At 40.7% G+C, this 22691-nt stretch overlaps 2 protein-coding genes across 2 annotated transcripts in view; one reads left to right on the top strand and one right to left on the bottom strand.

Annotated features, from left to right (window-relative positions):
* Positions 1 to 754: 754 nt before the first annotated feature.
* STOML3 (stomatin like 3) lies at positions 755 to 11017 on the top strand. The gene is made up of 7 exons (XM_052670881.1): positions 755 to 1522; positions 4459 to 4562; positions 5397 to 5469; positions 6686 to 6768; positions 8197 to 8400; positions 9158 to 9292; positions 9428 to 11017. The coding sequence occupies exons 1-7, from the start codon at positions 1471 to 1473 to the stop codon at positions 9626 to 9628; spliced, it is 852 nt and encodes a 283-aa protein (XP_052526841.1). The 5' UTR covers positions 755 to 1470; the 3' UTR covers positions 9629 to 11017.
* A 592-nt stretch (positions 11018 to 11609) lies between these two features.
* LOC128074725 (complement C4-like) overlaps positions 11610 to 22691 on the bottom strand; it is a 42073-nt gene continuing 30991 nt past the window's right edge. The window contains exons 33-41 of the mRNA XM_052670786.1: positions 21804 to 21972; positions 19561 to 19648; positions 18874 to 18948; positions 18135 to 18243; positions 17343 to 17432; positions 16886 to 16978; positions 16071 to 16154; positions 13228 to 13360; positions 11610 to 12242 (exon numbers count right to left, since the gene is read on the bottom strand). Of these exons, the coding sequence (XP_052526746.1) occupies positions 12104 to 12242; positions 13228 to 13360; positions 16071 to 16154; positions 16886 to 16978; positions 17343 to 17432; positions 18135 to 18243; positions 18874 to 18948; positions 19561 to 19648; positions 21804 to 21972 (980 nt within the window). The 3' untranslated portion in view covers positions 11610 to 12103. The remainder of the gene's footprint in view (positions 12243 to 13227; positions 13361 to 16070; positions 16155 to 16885; positions 16979 to 17342; positions 17433 to 18134; positions 18244 to 18873; positions 18949 to 19560; positions 19649 to 21803; positions 21973 to 22691) is intronic.

The raw sequence follows: 22691 nt of genomic DNA, 5'->3' as shown, positions 1-22691 counted from the left end.
CTAGCAGGAGATGTCCCTGCCTATAGCAGGGCGTTGGAACTAGATGATCTTAAAGTCCTTTCTAGCCCAAACCATTGTATGATTCTATGAGCAGGTTTCATCTTACAGCCAAGAGGTCAAATCACTGGGGAAGTGCAGCAGATAACTTCATATAGATATTGTGACTATTGGAGAATAGTGAGATAAACATGTGAATCACAATTTTGCAAGCTGTGCTTATAGTTTCCACTGTAACTTCAAACATCCATTCAGCAAGGGTAGGTTGAAGTCTTTGTGAAGCTGGAATAGAATTCTCTGGGGAGCAATCAGTGCTGAATAACCCATCTGGGACCATGTGGTTACTGGCATAGATGAAGGCTGGAATGAAATGAAGCTGGAACCAGATCTTCCAAGATGCTTGAGGTAATGGATGCCCATAGAAAACAACCATAGAATGAATGTGGCTATATGTCAAAGTCATAGACTACATATGAAAAAATATGCCTTATTCTCAAATAACTGTTTTGTGTCCTTTGAGAAGGCTGCTCTCTGCTGCTGCAGTCTTCCAGTATATCTTAGTCTAAAATGCTTTGCTAAAATTACTATGGAATCATAGAATTGTTTGAGTTGGAAGGAACCCTGAAAGGCCATCTGGTCCAACTGCACTGCAGTGAACAGGGACACCTACGTTCCATCAGGTGCTCAGAGCCCCATCCAGCCTGACCTTGGGTATCTGAAGGGATGGGGCATCCACCACCTATCAGAGCAACCTTGCTAGTGCCTCACCACTCTTATTGTAGAAACTCACTATGTCCAGTCTAAATCTTCCCTCTTTTAGTTTGAAACCATTTCTGCTTGTCTCTGTTATACTTTGTTTGATTCCTGTATTGAAAGGGAAGTTTTAGAAATGAAAGAAAACATATTTGCGGAAAAAAAATGTTAAAAGCCTTTGGAGCTGAAGCGTTCCTGCTGGAGTTTTTTAGTTATCTGGCACAAGGGGGTTCTACCTACTGCGACGTAAAGTGTCAAGAAATGTCTGAAGATAAATTCCATACAGCATGGGCACTTTTCATACTAAAAAATGAGCAGCAGAAGAGCAGTACTCCATACATACTAGATTTCTTCTCTTACAGTTTTGTCTTTTTTTTATTATTAAATCTGCGTTGATAAATATTTCTGTGATTCACTGAAATAATTTCTAGTTTGGATACTGCATGGTTTAAAATCAGCTGAGCCATGTATTTCCCCAGCCAAAAGCCTGCCACAGAAGAGCACGGAATTACATCAGGGGCAACGGTGATCCACAAGTCTTTGTTTTTGTAAACACGTCCTCCTCACCAGGGTAACTAACTCCCAGACGACTCTGATACAGGTGGGGATTCCTCCTTCTGTCCCTGTGCTTCCCTCTTTGGTGCATCGCATGGGTGCTGTGCTGTGTTGAGGTATGTTGCTGTCCTGTCTGTGAGGGGATCAGAACTTCCCTGGAATGAGATGGATCCCACAGAAGAGACACCCAAGAAAAACAACATAGAACATCTAATTGGTAAGCATCATCTTTTTGTGCGTGGTTATGTTTTTCTCAATAGAAACCAAACAAGAAGAATATGTTTGTAACCAAGCATTCATTGTAAATCTCACTTATGGGCCGGAGATGAAAATGCATTATCTGCCACTGGAAGTGATGAGGCAAAATACCTCCTACTGCGCTGCCACCATGCTTCAGCACTTACCTTCCAGGAAAATGACCCCAGAGACTAAAACATCCAGGGATGAGGTGGAATGGGAAAAATGTGAATAAATGAGGAATAGCAGGGATTTTCAGCCCCAAAAAGGAACTTAATGTGGTTGGGCTTGTGTGAGGAGCACCTAGTGCTCTTGTCAAGAGAAGGAACTGTTACCAAACCAAAGTTGTTTGGGGCAATGTGTTCTGTTTCCATTGTTGTGGGCATAAGAATGGGTGGTGCAGTGGACAGATGTGGGGACAGCAGGGTTGGTTTGGGTGCTTGTGGAAAGAAAGAGGTAATGGGTACAGAAGTCAGAGGCACCTTTTAGTTTGCTATGGGCTGCAGATGCAAGGGAGGTTTCTGCTGGTCATGGCTATGGTAATCAATATACAGGTGCAGCAAAACTAAGTCACTGGCATGTTGAGTTACTGGATTTATTCTTCACTATTGTGTTTTTGTAGAAACTCCCATTAGTTGTGTGGTTAAATGGTTCGAAATTTTGGAATTATCAGAGTACATTTGTGATGGTCTTTGGAGACTGGATTGCTATTGTATAGTAAACAGGTGTATCTTTATATCCTGCTTTTCTCATTGGACTCAACACTTTTAGCTGGCATCAGGATCCCCAGGACAGGTCTCATGGAGGAGTCAGTCATAATTTGTCAAGTTTTGGATGAGTGGGTGCTTCTTAGCCATAGTTATGATGAGTGATATTATGACCTCTCTCTTCTCAGCCGTTTGAATACTGACCTGCAAAGTCATTTGTTCCCAGATAGTCCCACCTCTCTGGATTGTGTCAGTCCTATCAGGTGTGTGTCATTCCTATCCATCCTCACAGTGGTCTCATGTAGGTGATGGCGGATGATGCTACCATCCAGAATCACCTTTTGAGGGGGGTTCATGGCAAAGGTTGGCACTGGAGAAAAAGATTTCCAGGCACTTTTCTCCATGTTAATCATTTAAGTGAAATAGGGACTGGGCAGAACGTTGTCTGCTGGTGAACAGAACACCCCCTTGTAACAAATTTCTCCAAGCTTTTGATTAAGAATTATGAATGATGCCCAATCCACAGCTTTCATAGATCAGTTTCTATGATCTAGAATCATAGATCAGAAGACAGTCAACTGCTGGCACTTCATGTACCTGCTATAGCCTGACACACTCTTGGTGTAATGTGAAGAGAACTGTGGTTGTGAAAAGGTTAAAGCTTTTCATGTGAAATCTCAACAGCCCTGTTTTCAAGCACATGACCTTAGGGTCCGCATGGTAATTTACTCAGAGGAACTCCTCATTCCTACAGTGACTATGGAATGGCTGATAATACCTCATTAAGCAACCAGGGAATATACATTATTGTCAGGAGGGATGCCAGGATCCCAGGGCAGCAGGTCTATGTCCTGAAGCTTGGCCCTATTGGACACAAACTTACTTCAGTGTGAGCAGTTAAATCTCCAGCGAGGATCTCAGAAGGGAAAACTGCAAGGAGCGAAGTTTTAACACCCAGTCGTGCAGTTGAGGTGGGTTCCTTGCTGCAACCTGCAAGGAGCTCTGCAAGGAATTTCCTGCAGGAGGAAAGCACTGCGGGAGGCCTTTGTGTCTCCTGCAGGATCATGGGTGTTTTCCAACAAACCTGTCCTCCCAGTCTGCCGGTCTGTTGCCTGGTATGCACAAGGTAACCTGATCAGGTCACTGATCAGGTAACCTCACACTGTCTCAATGTGGTGGCAAGTTTTTTTCACAAAGTATATATAAGTTTTTCTTCCTATTTATCAGTTTCTGTCTGTACATTAAGTTTATTTAATGTGAGAAATTTCTAGTGTTGCCTTACACCACTGAGGTAACATCAAAAAAAATACACTGCATATGTGCATCAGCATGGGAGTGGATTTGTTTTTAAGAACAGCGCAAGTCAGAAAGGAAACAGCCTCATGTGGACCTCAAAGCTGGCAACCCTTCAGACAAGCCCTGCATCTTTTGCTTTCTTTGCAGCTCTCCTGGTCCAAGGCATTTCTGCATTCAGCAGGATTTGGTTGACATTGCAGTGCTCTGCTCTCATGACAGGTTTCATGGCATCCATTTCTCACCTTCTGCCTCTGCTGCGAGTGTCCCTGCAGCTCCAGTTTCTGATCTCGCCAGAAAGCAGCAACTCCTTGGTCCACTTTCCCCTACAAAGAGCCTCCCAGACTTTTAGTACATGAACAGCAACTCACCACCACCTTTCCTTCAGGCACTAAAATAATTAAATTTTGTGATGAGAAGAGCTAAGCGCAGTTTACCCACAGTTCCTGGGTGTGCACTTAGACAACCACTAATTCTGAAGCTTGTCTTCCAGTGGATGGACTGGTCCATTAATATTCCTCAAAACCTCTATCTAAAGATGGAGGAGTTCCCCTAATTTTTCTTATCTGCTTTTGTACAAACTAGATCTCCTATCCCAGGTGTAACACACTTTCTCAGTGATTCATATCCATACATACATTCTACCTGATCTTTTATATCTCCAAGTCCCCAGTTTTGGCAATGCCTGTCACTGCTCCTGTTTCTCCCCTGCAAAAATCTTTTAACCTTTCATGCAGAAGAAGTATATATATAGCTGGATTGTTGGTTATGTATTTGTGCTGAGAGGGAGGAGAGAGGGACTGACTCTTTGTGGACTTTGCATTCCATAGTGATTGCAGTGGGCTAGGTCTGCATTCCTCTGACAACTCGTTTCAGGATTTGCATTCACTTTGCTCCTCTTCCTTACTGTTTACAGCTGACAGGCGGGAAGGAATTGGTGTCTGTGGATGGATCCTGGTTTCCATATCTTTCCTGTTGGTGCTCATAACCTTTCCTATTTCCATCTGGGCGTGTATCAAGGTAAGCTAGTGGGATGTGGGGCACCCAAAGAATGCTTCGTTATTACTGTTGTTACTCTTTTCTATTTGTTCAAAGATTCTCCATTCACTTTCTGGAAATAAGAAGGCTTTGCAGTGCAGATGTGTTCTGAGTCCAAGAGATTCATGTATTTCCACTGACTTTCTATATCAACAAAACCTTCTAATTTGACTTCTTATCATATCAACTTCCATAGTCAATTAAGCTTTCCTGCTTTACAACAACCCTGGGAGAATAAATTACAAACTTTTTTGAAGAACTCACACCTGGTGCTGCCAACGACAGCAAGTAACAGATACTGATGGAAAAAGGAGTAAGCGCCCACACAGAGGGACTATACAACCTAAGCCTACAGTCCCTTCAAGACATAGGCATGATACGACTAATTTAAAGAAGTTTTTAGGGCTGAATCACCAGAGTGATTGCCCTTAGCACCATACCATGGATAACCCTACTATCTGAAGTAGTTATGTCAACATTCTGATGGTATACTCTGCCTACAGCTCCTCTACTTGTAGCACTGGTGTTGAAAGAGCTGTGGTCAGCCTCATTAAATCAGCAGCATTTCTTGCATATTTGATCTGTTTTATGACTTATTCACAGGGCCAAAGTCTGAATTTTTCCAGCAATGATGTGAGAAAATATAAAATGCTTGGTAACTTGCAGCATTGTTGACCCTATGTTGACTGTATTTTTCACATTTAATATGGATGTTATAGATTTGGAAAAAAAAAAAAAAAAAAAAAAAAAAAAAGTCATGCCAGAGAGCATGAATAGAATTACTTGTAAAATTCTAACTTTGAAATGTTTTCCTAGGTTGTCAGAGAATACGAACGTGCTGTTGTATTTCGTCTGGGACGTATACTGTCTAAGAAAGCCAAGGGACCAGGTGAATGCATGCAGTTTTACTCTATTAGGATGCGCTGTAATCCCAAGGAGAATTACAGAGGTCCATGAAATCCTTCTTTAAAGCATACGTGGAATGAGGAGTTTCTCTGCTGCAGGTCTTTTGCCTGCAGAACTTTTGCTTTTCTAAATAGAAGGTAATGTCATCCCACAGAGAACAGCACAGAAGGTCAAAAGGCTTCTAGTTGAAGGACTTCTGGTTGAAGAGCTGTTGTGGCTTTGCTGTTCAGTAGATTGGATGACTGAAGGTTGAGCTTACGCTGCAGGCACTAGTGAGAGTTCTGGGAGGTTAAAATGCAGACTTCAGCTCAGATTTGTTTGAGTGACTGTGGTGATTCTCCTCGTACTTCACTTCCAAAACTACAAGTTCTTGCCAGGACTTTAATTCGCCTTCAATTCTGTAGAACTATAAGTGCAGGGGCCTTTCCAGACTTTATCTACCCAGCGTTTGTTACATTTGAGTGGGATCAGGTTGCCAATTGCAAATAAAGTAACCCAGCAATGCTAGCAATTTGCATTGGTGCAGCAACCACGTCTGTGCAATAAAACTGGTCAGGTTGGAAGTCGAAATAATAAGACAAAAAAACTGTTTTCAGAGGGTGTCTTTCATCTTGCCAGCCATTGGGCAGGCACAGATTTTCTCTGCATGGCTCTGGGCAGCCAAATATGGTGCAGAGTTTAGAAGAATTGTGTCAAGGCTCCTGCTCTCATGATGGGAGAGTGGGGATTGCTACACAGGACTGCTCATATCTAAGGACAGCGTTCCTCCTAACCTGAAGGCCTAAAGGTGGTGGAAGACTCTGGACAAAGGTGCCTTTCCTGGATGGGCACACATATTGCAGAAGTGTTATGGCTGAAAGAATGGAGTTAGCAAAAGCATAGATGGAATTTTTGCCACAAGTCTCATGGCAGATTTGAAACCAGAATGATGTCTATCCATTCCCAGACCACAGCTCTAAACCATTAAGGTCTAATAAGTTCACATCATTTGCAGATATCTGCATTTCCCTCTATTATTTGAAAATGCAAAGCTTCACTGCTGTAACCTTCTATAGCAGAAGGACAGCTGTAGTAATAAAATGCTACACAGCTCCTTGACTCCTTCCCCACCCTGTTTCCATCTGCTTGCTTCGTACAGGCACCAGGCTCAAGTCAGCTCTCAGAAGCAAGTGTTTCACCTAATTATTTCTTTATTTCAGGTTTGATTCTCATACTTCCATGTACAGATACGTTTATCAAGGTTGACCTTAGAACTGTTACGTGTAACATTCCTCCGCAAGAGGTAACTATTTTCCAGCAGCCATCCAGATCAGAAACAAAACAGCTGATTCATGGCAAGATCAAAAATGTTGTGGGTGCTTTGTAGTCTTGCAGCTGTGAGCTACCCTATAGAGTTTAGCTTTTTTGTTTTGTCTCTGGACTTCCAGAGACCTTACAAAACACCTGCTTTTGAAGACCTGCAGATGCATCATTACAGGCCAAGCAAACACCCTTTGCTGAAGTGCTAGTTAAAGAATAAAGAAGATGATGTTGGGGCTCTGAATAGGAGACAGCTGAGATGCGAGGCTACAGGGGTGCATGTGGTGGCTCCCCAAAAACAGAAAGCAGGAAGGACAGCGGTTACATACTTGTACTGCATGAGATTTAGCAACTTTTGGCAAGGCTTCTGCAAATGTTGGCAGAGCTTCCATGGAGCACTTAACTGCAGGCAAGAGACACTGAAAAGGGGAGCAGTCATGGGAGTCATTAGTGCTCTGCTGTGACCAGCTGCCTGTTGAGGTGCAGAATCATAGAGCCATAGAATGGCCAAGGTTGGAAGGGACCTTAAGGATCATCAAGCTTCAAGCCCCTGCTGCAGGCAGGGCCACCAACCTCCACATTTAATACTAGACCAGGCTGCCCAGTGCCCCATCCAACCTGGCCTTGAACACTTCCAGGGATGGGGCATCCACAACCTCTCTCAGCCTGTTCCAGTACCTTACCACTCACCTGGTAAAGTACTTCCCCCTGATATCCAATGTAAATCTTCCCTCTTTCAACTTAAAACCATTTTCCCTTGCCCTGCTGTTATCTACCTTTTCAAAGAGTTGACTCCTCTTCTGTTTATAGGCTCCCTTTAGGGACTGAAAAGCTGCAATGAGGTCATCCCGCAGCCTTCTCTTCTCCAAGCTGAAGTGCAGGCACTTACATCTTCTTGCACTGGCAGAATATGACACAGTTCCTTTAGGAATACTGAAATATCTTTCAGAATTTCTTCTCACTATTTTTGCACTTTGCTTTTCTCTTTTGCTTTAATTTTTGGTGTATTACACCAATTACATTGTGTAAAGAAAGTAGCACTGCTTTAACAAACTCCATGCAATGTGTGAAATCAGTTCTGGCCCTTTCTACAAGGAAGGAACAGGATAACTATAATTTATCATTGCAGATGAAATTCATGCAGGTGATGAGATTTACTTACTATTGAAACAGTTGTTTAAAAACTATGTAGAACATTTTGCCCTAATTTAAATTGTTGGTGATGCAGGATGATTTCTTTGAAGTCATCTCTTTGGGGGGAATGCCAAAGAAACCAGAAGGAATTCTTAGTTTCCATGAATTTTCAGGATCTATTCTTCACTAAAGGAAAAAGAAAGATTATGACTCCCCTTCATTGTCAAGCTGTGCCTTATTGAATACTTCTCTAATTCTGTATGTTTCTCCAACACAGATTCTGACAAAAGATGCTGTTACTATTCAGGTGGACGGGGTGGTGTACTACAGGATCCACAGTGCAGTCTGTGCCGTTGCCAATGTCAATAATGTACATTCAGCCACCTTCCTATTGGCACAGACAGCCCTGAGAAATGTGCTGGGTACACAGACCTTGGCTCAGCTCCTGGCTGGTCGAGAAGAGATTGCACACAGTATCCAGGTACATCTTGGGTTTACTGTCAAGCATAGAAGTTAGTTCTGGGCAGCAGTGAATCAGAAATAATCTCATTCATTTTCTTCAACAGTAGAAAAAAATCCTATGTGGTCCTTTCAGTTTTACTTCTCATTGCTTGAAGTAAGAAAGAATTACTGGAAAGGTATTTCCCAAGATTGTTCTAGAAGAGTTATTTCCTCTCAGATAGCAATGAAGATGCTGAAATTGTCTGATGAGTTGAATAAATCAGCATATGCAGTCTTTGCCCAAAGTTGGCTGCAAGCAATAGGAAACAAGACTGCTTTTTGTGGGAAACTCCACCCTAAGCGGACCCTCAATGGAGTTGTTGTACCTTCTGTCATGATGGCCAACACAGATCCTGAGTGCTGCAGGACTGTGATGTATCATTTGCCAATAATGTGTTTGTACATTGAAAACATAATACTATTCTTAAAGACTCTTAAAGTATTAGTTTGTAAATAAGGAAAGTGCCTACCTAAAAAGAGGGCAGCAGTGATCCCCTACGAAAGTCTTACACAGGGAAAAACTTCAAGTATTGACCAGTATCTCACATCAGAGATCAGCAAGAGTTTCATAAGGCTGGGGTACCTGCTGTGTTCACACCACAGTGTGTGCCAGCACCTTGGTACGTTCCATCTTCCTGTAGTCTGCCTTCCCTTCTGTTGACGTGGCACAGTAAATCCCACAGAGTTCTTCCTGCTCCCCCTGTGCTCTTTTGCTGGATACTGTGTTTGTCTCCAAGGCCATCCTTGACAATGCCACAGAGCAGTGGGGAATCAAACTGGCTCGTGTGGAGATCAAAGATGTCAAGATTCCTGTGGCCATGCAGAGGGTGATGGCAGCCGAAGCAGAGACTACACGACAAGCAAGAGCTAAGGTGAGACCCATAGCTATACTTACCTCCAATCTGCAATGTCCTGTATCTTTCTCTGGGCTCCCAAGTTCTTCTGTTTCCTCCTCATTGTAAAGGTGATGGTGTTGCAATGCCATTTGTATTTCTTTTACATCACAGGTTGTGGCAGCAGAGGGAGAGATGAATGCTTCTAAAGCCCTCAAGCAGGCCTCCATGGTGCTGGCCGAGTCTCCAGCAGGTCTTCAACTGCGCTACCTGCAAACGTTGACAACTGTGGCAACAGAGAATAATTCCACTATTGTCTTCCCTCTGCCAATTAATTTGCTTGATGGTTTTGGGTGGAAAAATAGAGGGGGATAGAGATTGATCTACACTAGCTGCTTGGATTGGGGTTTTAATTTAAAAGGTTTTAGATTTAAAGGGTTTCCCAGGAAGCAAAGGGTTCCAGATTATCAAAGTAGAGTAAAATAAAAATAAAAAATAGTTTTTAATAACCACACATAGCTCTCCCAAGGGGAGACTGCATTTGAGCAAAGAAAGTTGCAAGATTCAGGCACTGAGCAATTTTATCTTAGACTCGTCTTGAGATAAAAAGGAGGAAATTATGTAAAATACATGTTAGACTTAATAAGAAAATTTATTGATGCTTTCACTGCATACTGCATATGCTTGAGTCTAGCAATTATTTGGTGATTTGTCTGCTAAGCAAGAACCTGTGAGCTCCTGATGAGCTTACAAATCTACTCCATGCAGCAGAAGGGTCAGATGCTGGTGCATAATTCAAGTCCCAGAGAGCACAAGAAAGGATTTGGCCATGACCACGCTTAGTATTACTTCTTAACTATCAACAGAATTATTGGATAATTGATATGTCAGTGGAAGCCCTTATTCTTTATCACAGAATCGCAGAATGGCTTAGGATTGGAAGAGACCTCAAAGATCATCTAGTTCCAATTCCCCTGCCACGTGCAGGATTGCCAACCACTACATCAAGTGCTAGACCAGGTTGCCCAGGGCCTCATCTAGCCCAGCACTGAATATCTCCAACTTTAAATAAATGAAAATTAGCAGTAGCTTTACTGACCTCATCAGAATTTTGCCATATCACTGATACTTCTATAAGCTCTGTAATAAAGGGATGAGAATATATGTCCATGTATTACAGTCACATTTCTTATATTTGATAGCTGACACAAGCCTCTGCAAAACAAATTGTTCTATGTTAATTTAAGTATCTCATTTTCATCCCCAAGAGGTTTATTATCCCACCTTGCAGATGTCATGAAGTGGTGGTACAGCTTTTTGTAGAAAGAGCCTTCCCCACCTTCCATCCATGCAATGCCCTGCAGCTGACTGGGTGGCACTCCTGAGTTTAGCCAGCATTAATGCTGAGTTTATGGCCTTCAAAAACAGCTGAGCTGTTCACATGGCTGGCACACAACAGGCTAGCTGTATATGAATCTGAAGGCCCTTGCAGTGTAGATGCTCTGGTGGATGCTTCTGCTGTGTAGAATCTGAAAACACACAAGGCTCATTGCTGCCCTTTCTATATAGTAATGTCATTTAGCTCATGACACTACTATGTCATGAGATCAGCACGGGCCTACTAACTATGTTGTTGATAAAGGCCCATCTTGTTTTGGCTGCAGAATAACTCAAGCAGTCCAGGTAGCAAATTTTGTACTCAATAAGTTCTGGCACACAGGCAGTGGTATGAGCATCTGAGGATGGTGACCTGCCCAGCAAATATTCATTGCTTTGTTTCAGAGATGACTGCCAAACAGCATTTTGTTGGCAAATCAAAGGTGTAAAACCTACATTCAAAAGTCATCCCTATTAACATTTGCTGCAGATCCTCCTATTTTAAGAAAAGGGATGTTTTGAATTTGGAGGTTATTTTTCACTGTCAACTTAGTTTGACATTTGTAGAAGCATTTACAATTACAACAGGAGAAACCTCCTGCCTTTGCCTGACAAATGTTGCAACTCCACTGCAGAGCTGTTTGCCTGCAGGAGCAGCAATGTTTGAGAGAAATGCAGCCATGGACTGCAACTCTTCTTTAGAGTAGTGCAAATTAATTAAACTATGGGAAGGAAAAGCTTGAAAGATACGTGATACAGAGTATAGTTGGAAAACAGCTCTATGCCCTCAGTGAGCTACCTGCACTAACTGACAGCCCATGCAGGATTCTGTATATATTCAGGTATATTCAGACCAGTTGTTCATCCCTGATGCTGAGCCAGTTCCAGTTTAAAAACTGTGTATGGGAATCCTACTGAGTACAAGTTGGGTTCATTTGTTTCCCCGTATGAGCTCTCACAGAAATAATGTGCTGAAGCATGAGTGCTAATATCTTTTATTTCAGCAGCAAGCTGTACTTGGTAAGCCCATAAATATCAAGCCTTCTTTCTGACCCATGCAAATTTCTTGGTCTCTTTAATGTTCATTGACAACGACTGAGGGAATCAATCAGCTCTGCAAAGAAAAACGTTCTATTAAAAAAATCATTTTTCATTTTATCCCCTCCAGTATAATTATACCACTGAGTAATGGGTCAGGTAGCAGAAATTTCTGCTCCCTTTTCACCAGCATAGAGTGCAGTAAACTCAGTAAGCAGTAGAATAGCTGCAATTTTTATCACATTGTCCCCCTATCTACAAGAAAATCTACAAGAAAATATCCCATTCAGCAAGTACGCTGCTAAAAGAAAAACAGCCATGGAAGCAGCTCTGTGGTGTCTTGGTGCATCTCTGATGTATAGGATTTACAAGAAAAAATCAGGAACGAGCTGAGCTGCAGTAACACAGGTGGGATGCAAGGAGCAAAGCAGCCTTTCAGAAGAGGCAGATGTTGTCAGACTTGCTCAGGAAGCTCTGCAGGTGAGCACAGGCTTGCCGGTTACGGGTGGTGTGACACTCCCTGTCTTCTGGAATTTTCTCCACCCAGGCTTGCGAGTCAAGGAAGTACTGCATCCTGAGTAAAGGAAGTGAGTCATCAGTGTTTACAGAGAGAAACAGGAAAGCACAAACCTTGAGAGGCTGCCCTCTTCCATCAAGGCACCTCTGAGATGAGGAGGAGTCACACTACTCATAAAGCTTGTCTGAAACCTCATTCCACCAGGAGGCTAACTGAGCTTTGACTTGAGTTTAGCAAGATAATCACTGTCAAGCTGGGACAAATGCGGATATACTTGTGTTTTGAGAGACACCAGTAAGCTTGGGCTGAGTTTCCATTATATTTTTGTGGAATAGCACCACAAATATGGTCTTTATTAGTCTCTCTAAGTTTAGCATTCACACTGGTGTCAGTAGATATGGTGGGGGGTTGTTTTAGGATTGCAGGAAGTGGTGCTTACAATTTCACTGAGATAGTCTCCATCCTGGAAGCTTTCAAAGGCATTACCTTTCTCCAGTTCTGTCCTGAGGAATTAAATATTTAAGATGCCTTTCTCACTGAATACTTACTAAGGACAGACTACATTCCTCCTCAAATAATTTCCCCTTTTTATATTCAAGTATGACAATGAGAAGGGAGAATAATGAGCTATGTCCACACATGATATAACAGAAACTTTGAGCGCTGCTCTTTGATACAGTCCCACCCATTTTTTTGGCAAATGCACAAACTGTGTAAGACATTTGCAGCATAAGGAATGATGCAGCATTTCCCATTCTCCCTTTCAGCTGTGAGTTTTTAACCCATTGGAGAAGGGCCAAATTTTGATTCTTAGAAATGTGGGAACCAGGCTGTACACAGATAGATTTGAGTGGCTCAGCTGTTACCCACAGCTGCCCTTTCGACTTTAGGCTGATACTCTGCATTTTATTAAAGCAGAATCAGAATCCTATAGAAATCTGGCCCTCCCTTTGCTTTCTGGAAGCATTCCAGCAGTTTGAGTATCAGCTGGATTCATGATCCTTGCTAGCAGCCTCTGTGGCTCAGAATCTATTGCACTTACTTGTTGTTGCAATCGACAGTTTGCCCATCTTTCCCCATGAGAAGGTACCGTTTCCCAGCTACCATGTTTAGCGTGCAAGAGGAGCGCTTTAGGAAATGTCGATGGGCTCCCACTTGGATGCTTTCATCAGCAGCTGTGGTATGAGAAGAGAAAAACCCATAAACTTTCCTGATGAAGAGCAAAACAATAGCCTATGAGATGCAAATCTTTCCAATCTTTTATAATACCGCAAAGTCAAGCTAATATTTCATTTGGGAGTAAATGCTGTGGTAGGGCATATTTTCCTTAACATTTCTTGGCTAAATGTAAGTCACTTTTTCCTTTTATGGTGGTCTTAGCCTCTTTAACAGCTATGGAAGGAGCATCTTTCGCTCTAGATATCTTTCAGACTTTATGGGGTTCCTTTCAATCTTAGAGACTGAAAGAAAAGACAAAGGAGAAAGAAAACATTATCTTACATTTCAGATTGTTCAGAAACATAGTGATCTTAAAAACTGGCAAACAAAATTCAAATATATTGAGGCTCAACAGTGCAGCAGGCAGTATTAAAAACTCCTTAGTATGATTGACTTGAATGTCACTGATTTACCCATTATACTATTGCTTTTGAACTTGCTTTGTAGGAAATGTACTTTGTAATCTCCACATCAAAGTAACTTAGAAGATTATGGTCTAATTCTGGCTCAGAAGCTTATTCATTTAAAAGCTGCAGTGCCCATTACTGAAATGGCATGAGATCTGGAAAGAGACTTATTTAGCAAGTTAACACAGGATACGAGTATACTGAGTTTTTTGGCTAGAAGACCAGTTCACAAAGTCCGCTTGGAAAAAAAAAAAATGCAGATTACATGTTATTCTCTTATATTCTTTCTAACAATAGTGCAAACTGTTGTGCACAACTGAGGTGACCAAATCAACATCAAACCAGATTAGACTGCAGGTAAGACACCACAGACTTCCTAACAGCAAACAAAAACTTGTGCAGCCTCTGCTGCCTGAAGTATTGTATTACAATTATGAAAAGTTCAATATTCACAATGAAATCCTAAGAGCAGAATAAAAATCTGATTTAGACTATTTTAACACTAATAAGATTTCAGGGCATTTGAGACAGTGCTAAACTGTGAAACGTAGCACTAAGAACCATATCAATTTCCTAGCTGAAGCCTGAATTAATTTTACATATGGTAGGTACAGACCAGATAAAAGTTGGTCTTCAGTTCTGCATACAGTTTCACATTTGTGCATTTCCAAAGAAGCATGCAGCACTGTAGATTTTCTCATGAAATCCAAGACTTTCTGCTGTTCCTGAGCTATATCCAATTTTCACTTTGTTGTAAGAATGCAAAGGAGTGTTAAGATGAATCAGAATTATTTGAGAAAATTACAAAATTTTGCCTCAGGTTCATTACGTTTAAATTACTATGGTGCTTCTCACTTCAAATGCTTCACAGATGTCCTGGCAGATTTCATACTCTAGGGATCATCAGCCATTAATGTAACAGTTGTTATATAATTATGCAATTTTCAATCTCCAAATACATATATATATATATATATATATAGATGATAATATAGATGATTTTAATATATAAAAATGCATCTCTCTATATATAAATGATTTGGGAAGGTACTGCACCTTGCTTTTTCTTCATCATCATGGCTTAGCTCCCCTTTCCAGACTTTACCAACCCCACTGAAACAATCTGATGCTTGTAACCTACTTCATACAGTACAAACAAAGGAGTATTTTAAAGGAGGTGGGAATGAGAGAAGTCACCTCTTCTGTTCAACTTTAGGTTCAGAAGATACCTATCTCTTCCAAAAACCAAGAAGCAAAATCTTCCCAGGGCTTGCCTATGAGCAAGAACAAATGCAGTGAGGCCCATGGCTCTAAGTTCTTCGGATCCTGTAGGTTTTCTGGAGGCATTAAAGAAACTTTCCATCGTGGTGTTGTAATCTTCCAGAGGCAGTGTTTTGATCATGAAGTGTATTATGATTTCCCTGCATATGGAAAGTCCTGATTATCACTGGCCATCTCTGGATGCATCCAATAGGGACCTGATCTTCTGACTAAGTGGACATTTGACACAGATCACAGGTTGTGTGCCCTAAAGTACTGGCTGACCTCACTTGCCCTCTAGGCAAAGATCAAAAGAATGAGATAATTATTCTGCTTAAGTAAGGGAAGTTTTGAAACCTTTACAGTTTTTCTTTAAAGGCAATCTCTGGTTGCCAAACTCAAAACTGAAAACCACATGATAGCTTGGTGGCTGAAGTCTGAGTTGTCATCTGACAGCCTTTCCAGAAATTCCTTTGAATAATTTCAGTGTTCACTGATGCTGCTGATAGAGTAAAATTCATGTGGGCACAGCTGGAATGGCAGGCCTGCAAAAGGACACTGTCTGAGAGCTCTGCAAATCTTTGCATTGCAACAAAAGGGAAAAAAAAGGCTTCTTGTTATTATAATTATTAAAATGATATACAGAGGACCTAATATATGCACAGTACATGTTTTGGAAGATTTGCTTTAGACTAGCCCCAGTTTGGAGCCATGGATTAAATGCAGCTGTAATGTGTCTTCTGTATTAGTTTCATCTGAGAGGATTGGAGGTATGTGCTCTGGGATTGCCATGTAGTGTGAACCAAAGCAACCTACAGCTGAGCTGAACCTAATAGTGATGTAGCTGCACCAAATCAATAAATCAGTCTTCTTTCAGGCCTAACGTATCTGACTATGCTGACAGCAAGACAAGGCATCTGAATGGCTCATGCTGGTTAGTGTTTAATCAAAAATTTTTCCTTCGAGTGCGAAAAAAGGAACTAAACATTTTGATACTTACTGAATTTAAGGATTCTCTGAATTCTGACCTCATAGTAATCAAAAACATTCTTCTGTGTACTGTTGAGGAGCTCCACTTCATAGACTACAACAGACAACACTTGTGTGAGGGTACATGGAAACATGAAGTTACATCCAGAAACTGAAAACAGCTAAGCTTTTATCCCATGTCAGTGCAGAGGCCAGTATGCTATCTTTTCAAAATTTGTGGTAATATAAAAGACAACAGCACAATTATCCTGCACACTTAATATATTTTTAGCAAGTCTGGTACTAATCAATAACCTCTAAAATTGTATTTTCTTTGGCTATATATGTTCTGGAATAAACTACTAAATATGATTGAGTTCTTGCTTTTTCTTCACCAAAGATACTAAATCAGTTTTCCTCCAGTAGATCTTCCCATTTGTCATCCATAGTAGAGGTCAGACAGGCAAATTAACCAAAGGGAAACTATTCTCCTAACACTGCAGAAGGGAAATGCTAAGCTTTTGCATGCTGCTTGTGAAAACTGCACTTTATCTCATAAATCCTCTAAAATTACAGATCATGGAGTCAGTGGTCTTTTCTAAACCCTGCAATACAATGTTATACATTCTTCCTTCCTCAACATCCGACTACAGCTTTCAGAGGTCTTTATTTTTCCCCTTAACCTCAGAGGACAGCTTTAGCATTTCATCTTCTTTGCCTCCTGGCCACATAAAGGAACTCTTCTCATTCCAGGAGCGGTCTAGGCATATAAGACTACAAATTTAGCCTTATTTTTTGAAAATAACTGCTTTTACAATACATTGACAATTGTCTTTCATGCCTCACCATAATCTGCAATAGGCTGGTAGCACACAAAGTTAAAACGTGTGTTTTCTTTCACGTTTTTACTGAAAGTTGATTTTTGTCTTGGGCAAGGACCTAGAATGAAGAAAAGAAATGATGCATCTGTCTCTGTAATTGTGGATACTTAAATAGATACAGTATAAAATTAATCATCCACTCAACATTATCAAAGAAAACAAAACAGCTGAACAGCTTTATTAGAAGCGTGGTGATTTTCTTTTTTACATACATATGCATATGTTAATAGATATCATATGCAACTATCAAGATAATCCTGCATATCTTCAAAACAAAGTTTTTGGTAACACATGAGTGGATATTTTGTGTTCTAATTTATGCATTAGGGTAAATGCATAATATAAATGCATAGGTCTTTTCTGGGTAAAAGAATTCTCCCATGAATGGTTCTTTTCATCTGGTGTATTTAGATTTCTTTTACCTTCTGCACACTGGCAAACTTCGGCGTGGCACACCTTGGCAAGCATGGCGCTGTGCTGGGGAGCACTGTAGAAGACACTGCACTTTCTGTCTGTGGAAATGAAGCAAAGTGATCTGGATTACAGTGCTCAGATGGAAGACCCTAAATGCTTGAACTACACTTGTTTCCCAGTTTTTCTCTGGTCCAGACAAATCAGCATATGAGAGACATATAAGCATATGAAATCCGTAAAGGCCTGTAGCCTCAGCACCTACATGCAGTACAAGTACTTGACTTTTAGCTGGACAACAGCCTGGGTTGTTGCTTCTGTGGTTTTGCTTTTTTTGTTGCTGTGGCTGCTATTGAAGCTTTGAGCTGTATTCTTCCCCCCTTTTTTTTGTTCTGGCTGAAAACCATGCATCTTAATTTCATATTTTAGCAATATGGCAACAATTACCACAACTTGTTTCAGAGGAAGGAGACAGGATCACCAATGGTTAATGTATGCTTAGCCAATAAATAGAAAAGTCAGCATGGATGAAGCTCTAGGGATATCTGCCAGGGATATCTGCCAGGGATATCTCAGCTTCAAGAAAAATAGAGGTCTGACCTAATTTTCAAATACCGTTATCATATCTGTTAAATGGGGATCTTAAATTGGGGTACAAATAATTGCAGACTTTTTTTTTTATTTTAATGCTCAACAAATTCATGTGATTTCAGATCCTACATTAAAAACACCTTTTAATAAACTAGAGTTACTATTACGGGTCACTTTCTGATCAGTTACATATCACTTTTATATGCCCTTACCTGGGTTGTAAAAATCATACAGGATGGCATTTGCTGGCTGAACCAAGCCCATTGGATTAATTTGCTTTGCCCCAAATACTATACAGTCTGGCTCTGGTCCACTTGTGAGCTGCACAAGAAAGGAACACAGAATCACAGAATCACAGAATCAGAATCACAGAATGACCCGGGTTGGAAGAGACCTCAAAGATCATGAATGAACAACAGTTGTGATGTGTAGGCTAATCAATTCCTCATTCATTTGTGCCTATACCAGCCTGGCTATTCTGCATGGATGGCATGGATGAGTTAATTCTGATAGTTCTATATTCAATTAAAAGAAACCTTTTATACAATTGCTCCTCATTCATCTTGCCCTTCAGACTCTTCATCATCATCATAGTCCTGCACTGAACACTCTCTAGCAGCTTTGTATCCTTCATCTACTATAGTGCCCAACACAGAAATTAGAGGATTTGATGATTACACTTGTTTATTACTGTATTGATCTTGATCTAGAAATACTGAACTTCACATGCTGGGTGAGGCACAGACTACATCTACAACACAGAAGAGCTGAGGATGAATGTGCATGTCTCCCACCTTCACCTCCCCTGCCCTCTTTGAACTAAACTTTCAGTACTAATAAATGACAAAAATCACAGAAGGTAATGGAGCGTGAAATACAATGGTAGGTTTAAAAGGAAGATTCTGTGTATTAACTGAAACAGTAGAACATAAAACCACTGGGCTTGCTTACCTCCCCAAAGTAGAGCAAAACCTTTCCTTCCTTGTACTCAAAGTGCTGAATATATTGATCTGAAGATGTTACCAACTACAGAAAGACAACAATAAAATCAAAACAACAATGTAGGACAGTAACAGCATTGCTATCATCTTCTTTATCCTGGTTTGCTTTGTTCAGACATTTGTATTACCCTGCTTTCTTTCTTCCTCCCTAATGCAAACATTGCCTGTGAGCACAAACCTGGGCAAATCACTAGACCAGGAGGTTCTAGAACAAAAATTCTGTAACTACCTTCACAGAATGCTGTGCTGCATGTCCCTGCCACTGTGCCCTGTGGGCAACACCCACAAATGCTTTTGCCTTCTCCCTTGTAATCAAAGGACACACCATTCTGCTCTGTCACAAAAAAGCAGTGCCAGCAGGGACATGATGTTGTGTAAAGACAGGAGAAGTATGAGTGCTCTAAAAAAGCCTTGTGCTAATTTCTACTACAGGGAATTAAAGGCTGCACTCAATTCAACAGCAGCTTTTCATTTCTTGCATATATTCAGTGAATAATTTTTTCAAAGCAAGATAATGAAAATATGCCTATCCAAAGTCTGTTTTACTTTCATTATTCTATATACCTAGGAAAGATATACAAAGATAAAATTTGCATAGAAAATTTTACTGAATAATGCCATAAAAAGTGTTTCTCACCTGTTCAAGATCATTAGTATCAGGCTCCAAGCCACTCAGCAGAGAAAGATCAACCAGGGACATCTTTGGTGAATAGGAACCTGTGGACCTGTATAAGGGAGTCTGTCATCAGTGAACATCTGCACTGAGATTTGTTCAGCTTGTTCTCCAAGCTTTGTTTGGAAAGGTTAGCTCTTCTTGCTCAAAAAAAAACCAACCCAACATTCTGCTCCATTTAGCTTTCTTATATGGATTCTAATTTGCCAATTAGCTGCGTACCACATTAAATGTCACAAAGTAAAATTAGTTTATATAATAATCAAATGGTCATCCAAAACACAGGTGCTTCATCTCTCCTTGTCATCTAGGCTTTCATTCTCTCTACCATAAAATCATAGCAGAATATAGAAAAGACATGGAAGGTAAGAAGCACTCGTAAACATCCTTTATTATCTACAAGGAGAATCTAAGAAACTAGCTTGTCCAAAGTCCTCGTGAACAAAGTAAAATTTATGCTATCTTTACTTTTCAGGGTCAACATTCTCACTTCCTTAAGTGCCTGCTAGGCATATATATATTGAGCTTCTATTCCTTTTTCCCTTCTGAAAAATCAGGTAGTTGTGTGATTGCTGGATGAAGTTGTTCTGCACTCACACAGGATGCTTTGTTGAAAATATTCAACATATCCTTCAGAAACTTTTACTTCAGCACCTTCTATTACCCTGTAGCACAGTCCAGAAAGGTTCTGTAATAATGTAAAAGGTCCCTTGACTTTTTCTTCTGGTGTCTTACCTAAAACAAATGAAACTACACAATTTCTTTTAAACCTCACCCTAGCACTCTGCAACATCTTGCTCAACAGTGGATCTGATTGTTGATAGATGTATCATAGCAATTAATGGGGAAAATAGTGTTTCAGTCAGCTGACAATTAACTGAATTTATGGTTAACTAGGGAGAGTAAAAATTGGGAATTAGAGTAACTCCAGTCCTCCCCTGTCTAAGGAAGTTCCTGTCCCTCTCTGGGAAGAAGGATAAAAAGTATTGCTTGTAAGGCTCTGCCAGAAGTCAGTGGAAAACTGGGAAGAAAAACCTCCTTCTGTCACTTGCTCATCTCCAGAAGGGGAACTCAGGACACACAGAAACACAGAATCACAGAAAGGCATGAGTTGGAAGGGGCCCCAAGGATCATGAATCTCCAACCATCCACCACACGCAGGGCCACCAACCTACCCATTTATTACCAGACCAGGCTGCCCAGGGCCCCATCCAAACTGGCCTTGAACACCTCCAGGGATGGGGCATCCACAACCTCTCTGGGCAGCCTGTGCCAGCACCTCACCACTCTCTGTAAAGAATTTCTCCCTAAATCTTTCTTCCTTCAACTTAAAATCATTTCCCCTTGCCACCTACATTTTCATGCTTCTGCAATACTTGCCAAGCTGTGAGAGGGAACAAAAGCAGTTTTATTCTGCACTAGGGAATTTCTTTCTCCCTTTTCTGCTTCTTGATGTTGGCCACAACTTTAGGATATCATTTCTCCTCTCTTTCCTCTCTACATAGTAGAAGACACATTTTCTTTTCTATGGAGGCCAGAGTTGCATCCATGAAGGAAGTAATAATCTCTCTCCAAAAAACAATGAAACACTGTAGATGTGTTATTGTATTTACTTTATTAACCACAGAATCACAGGATGGTTGATGTTGGAAGAGGTAATCTAATCCAACCTCCTTGCTCAAACGGGGACACCTATTATGGGTTGCCCAGGACCATAATAATATGACTTAGGAAGATCTCCAAGAAAGCAGACTACACAACATCTCTGGGAAGCCTAGTGGAGTGCTACATCACCCACACAGTGAAGAAATGCCTCCTGATGTTTAGATCTTATGCTCCCACTGCCTCTTGTCCTGTCCCTGTACAATCACTGAAAAAAGCCTGGCTCATACATAAAAGACATCTTTCAAATGATTAGACAGCCAGGATACTCTGAGTATCCCCAGAGAGCCAAATATTGCCAGTGAATTTGTTGGGGCAGATCCTGAAATGGGCGTTTGAAGTCTATATAAACCATCTAAATGTACTTTGCTTGGAAACTGACTTTTCTGCTGTGGATATAAGGATGCAGATTCTCTCCATTTATGTGCAACTACAGAAGGTTACCAGCTTGGATGCTGAATTCATGGATATGAAAAAGGTGACCAAGAAGAACTGCAAACAAAAATGAAGATATGTGCTAATGAGAGGCTGATCTCCAGACCTACCTGACACAGATTTTGTACTGCAGAGATTCTGTTTTACTGGGTGAGATCACATCCCTTTTCCTTCTGCTGCGGATATCAAACCAGTCTATTCTAGATAGGGTCTCAGAATCACTGGAGTCTGAAGCAAGATAATCTTCATCATCATAATTTTCCTCGGAGTATACAGTGTCTGTTGGTGATAGACACAATCAGCCATGCAAAAATTTGACTGAAGTTCTTGTAATTTCATTTATTTATTTATTTGTTTGTTTATACAATGATAGATAAAATGGACAGTCACGCTACCTCTATGGGATTTTATTAAGTTTGTGTTACACCATCTCAGTGTTTCTAATCAATTTAGAGTTAAAATTTGAGCAACAATTTTAGTAAGAGTCAGCAGATCTAGCTAAGAATGGGGTTTGTGCCATCTATTCACATATAAAGTACAACCCTTGCCTAAAAAAGTTACCTATTCAAACAGAAAAAAAAAAAATGCAGACAAATGCAGACATAGGCAGAGAATCTATGCTTCAGAGAAATGAAAACATAGTCTTGACTATATGAAAACACCTAAAGCAAAACTGCCCCAAAGATACTCTATGGCTGCTAGATAGGTCCCTTATTAGTGGAATAATTGAGCTCCCTGCATGGGAGCCAAGAACAAAATGATAGGAGTTAATCTCCCTCTCTTCCAGGTAACATAGAAGAGTTAACAATAGTAGCAATGTACCTGTTAGGTACTCTCTGCACCCACAGTTATTGTGTGAGTTATTAAATTATTCAAAATATTAATAAACTGAATGCAACTATAGCTATGCAGGTTTCAGAGACCTCTCTCTTTCCTTGCTTCACTCATTTATTCCCATTCTCCAAAGCTGGAAAGTCATTGACTAATTATTATCCAAA

The sequence above is a fragment of the Tympanuchus pallidicinctus genome, unplaced genomic scaffold (genome assembly GCF_026119805.1).
Source record: "Tympanuchus pallidicinctus isolate F22 unplaced genomic scaffold, pur_lepc_1.0 scaffold11, whole genome shotgun sequence".
Taxonomy (NCBI): domain Eukaryota; kingdom Metazoa; phylum Chordata; class Aves; order Galliformes; family Phasianidae; genus Tympanuchus; species Tympanuchus pallidicinctus.
Note: the sequence above shows the minus strand (reverse complement) of the source record. Positions and strands in the feature narration are given on the sequence as shown.

What these genes read in the sequence shown, in the direction of transcription:
- STOML3 (XM_052670881.1), top strand. Translation starts at nt 1,471, where the DNA reads ATGGATCCCACAGAAGAGACACCCAAGAAAAACAACATAGAACATCTA. An exon ending in TAAGAAAGCCAAGGGACCAG is followed by an intron (nt 5,470 to 6,685) that starts GTGAATGCATGC and finishes TCTTTATTTCAG; the next exon opens with GTTTGATTCTCATACTTCCA. An exon ending in GTAACATTCCTCCGCAAGAG is followed by an intron (nt 6,769 to 8,196) that starts GTAACTATTTTC and finishes TCTCCAACACAG; the next exon opens with ATTCTGACAAAAGATGCTGT.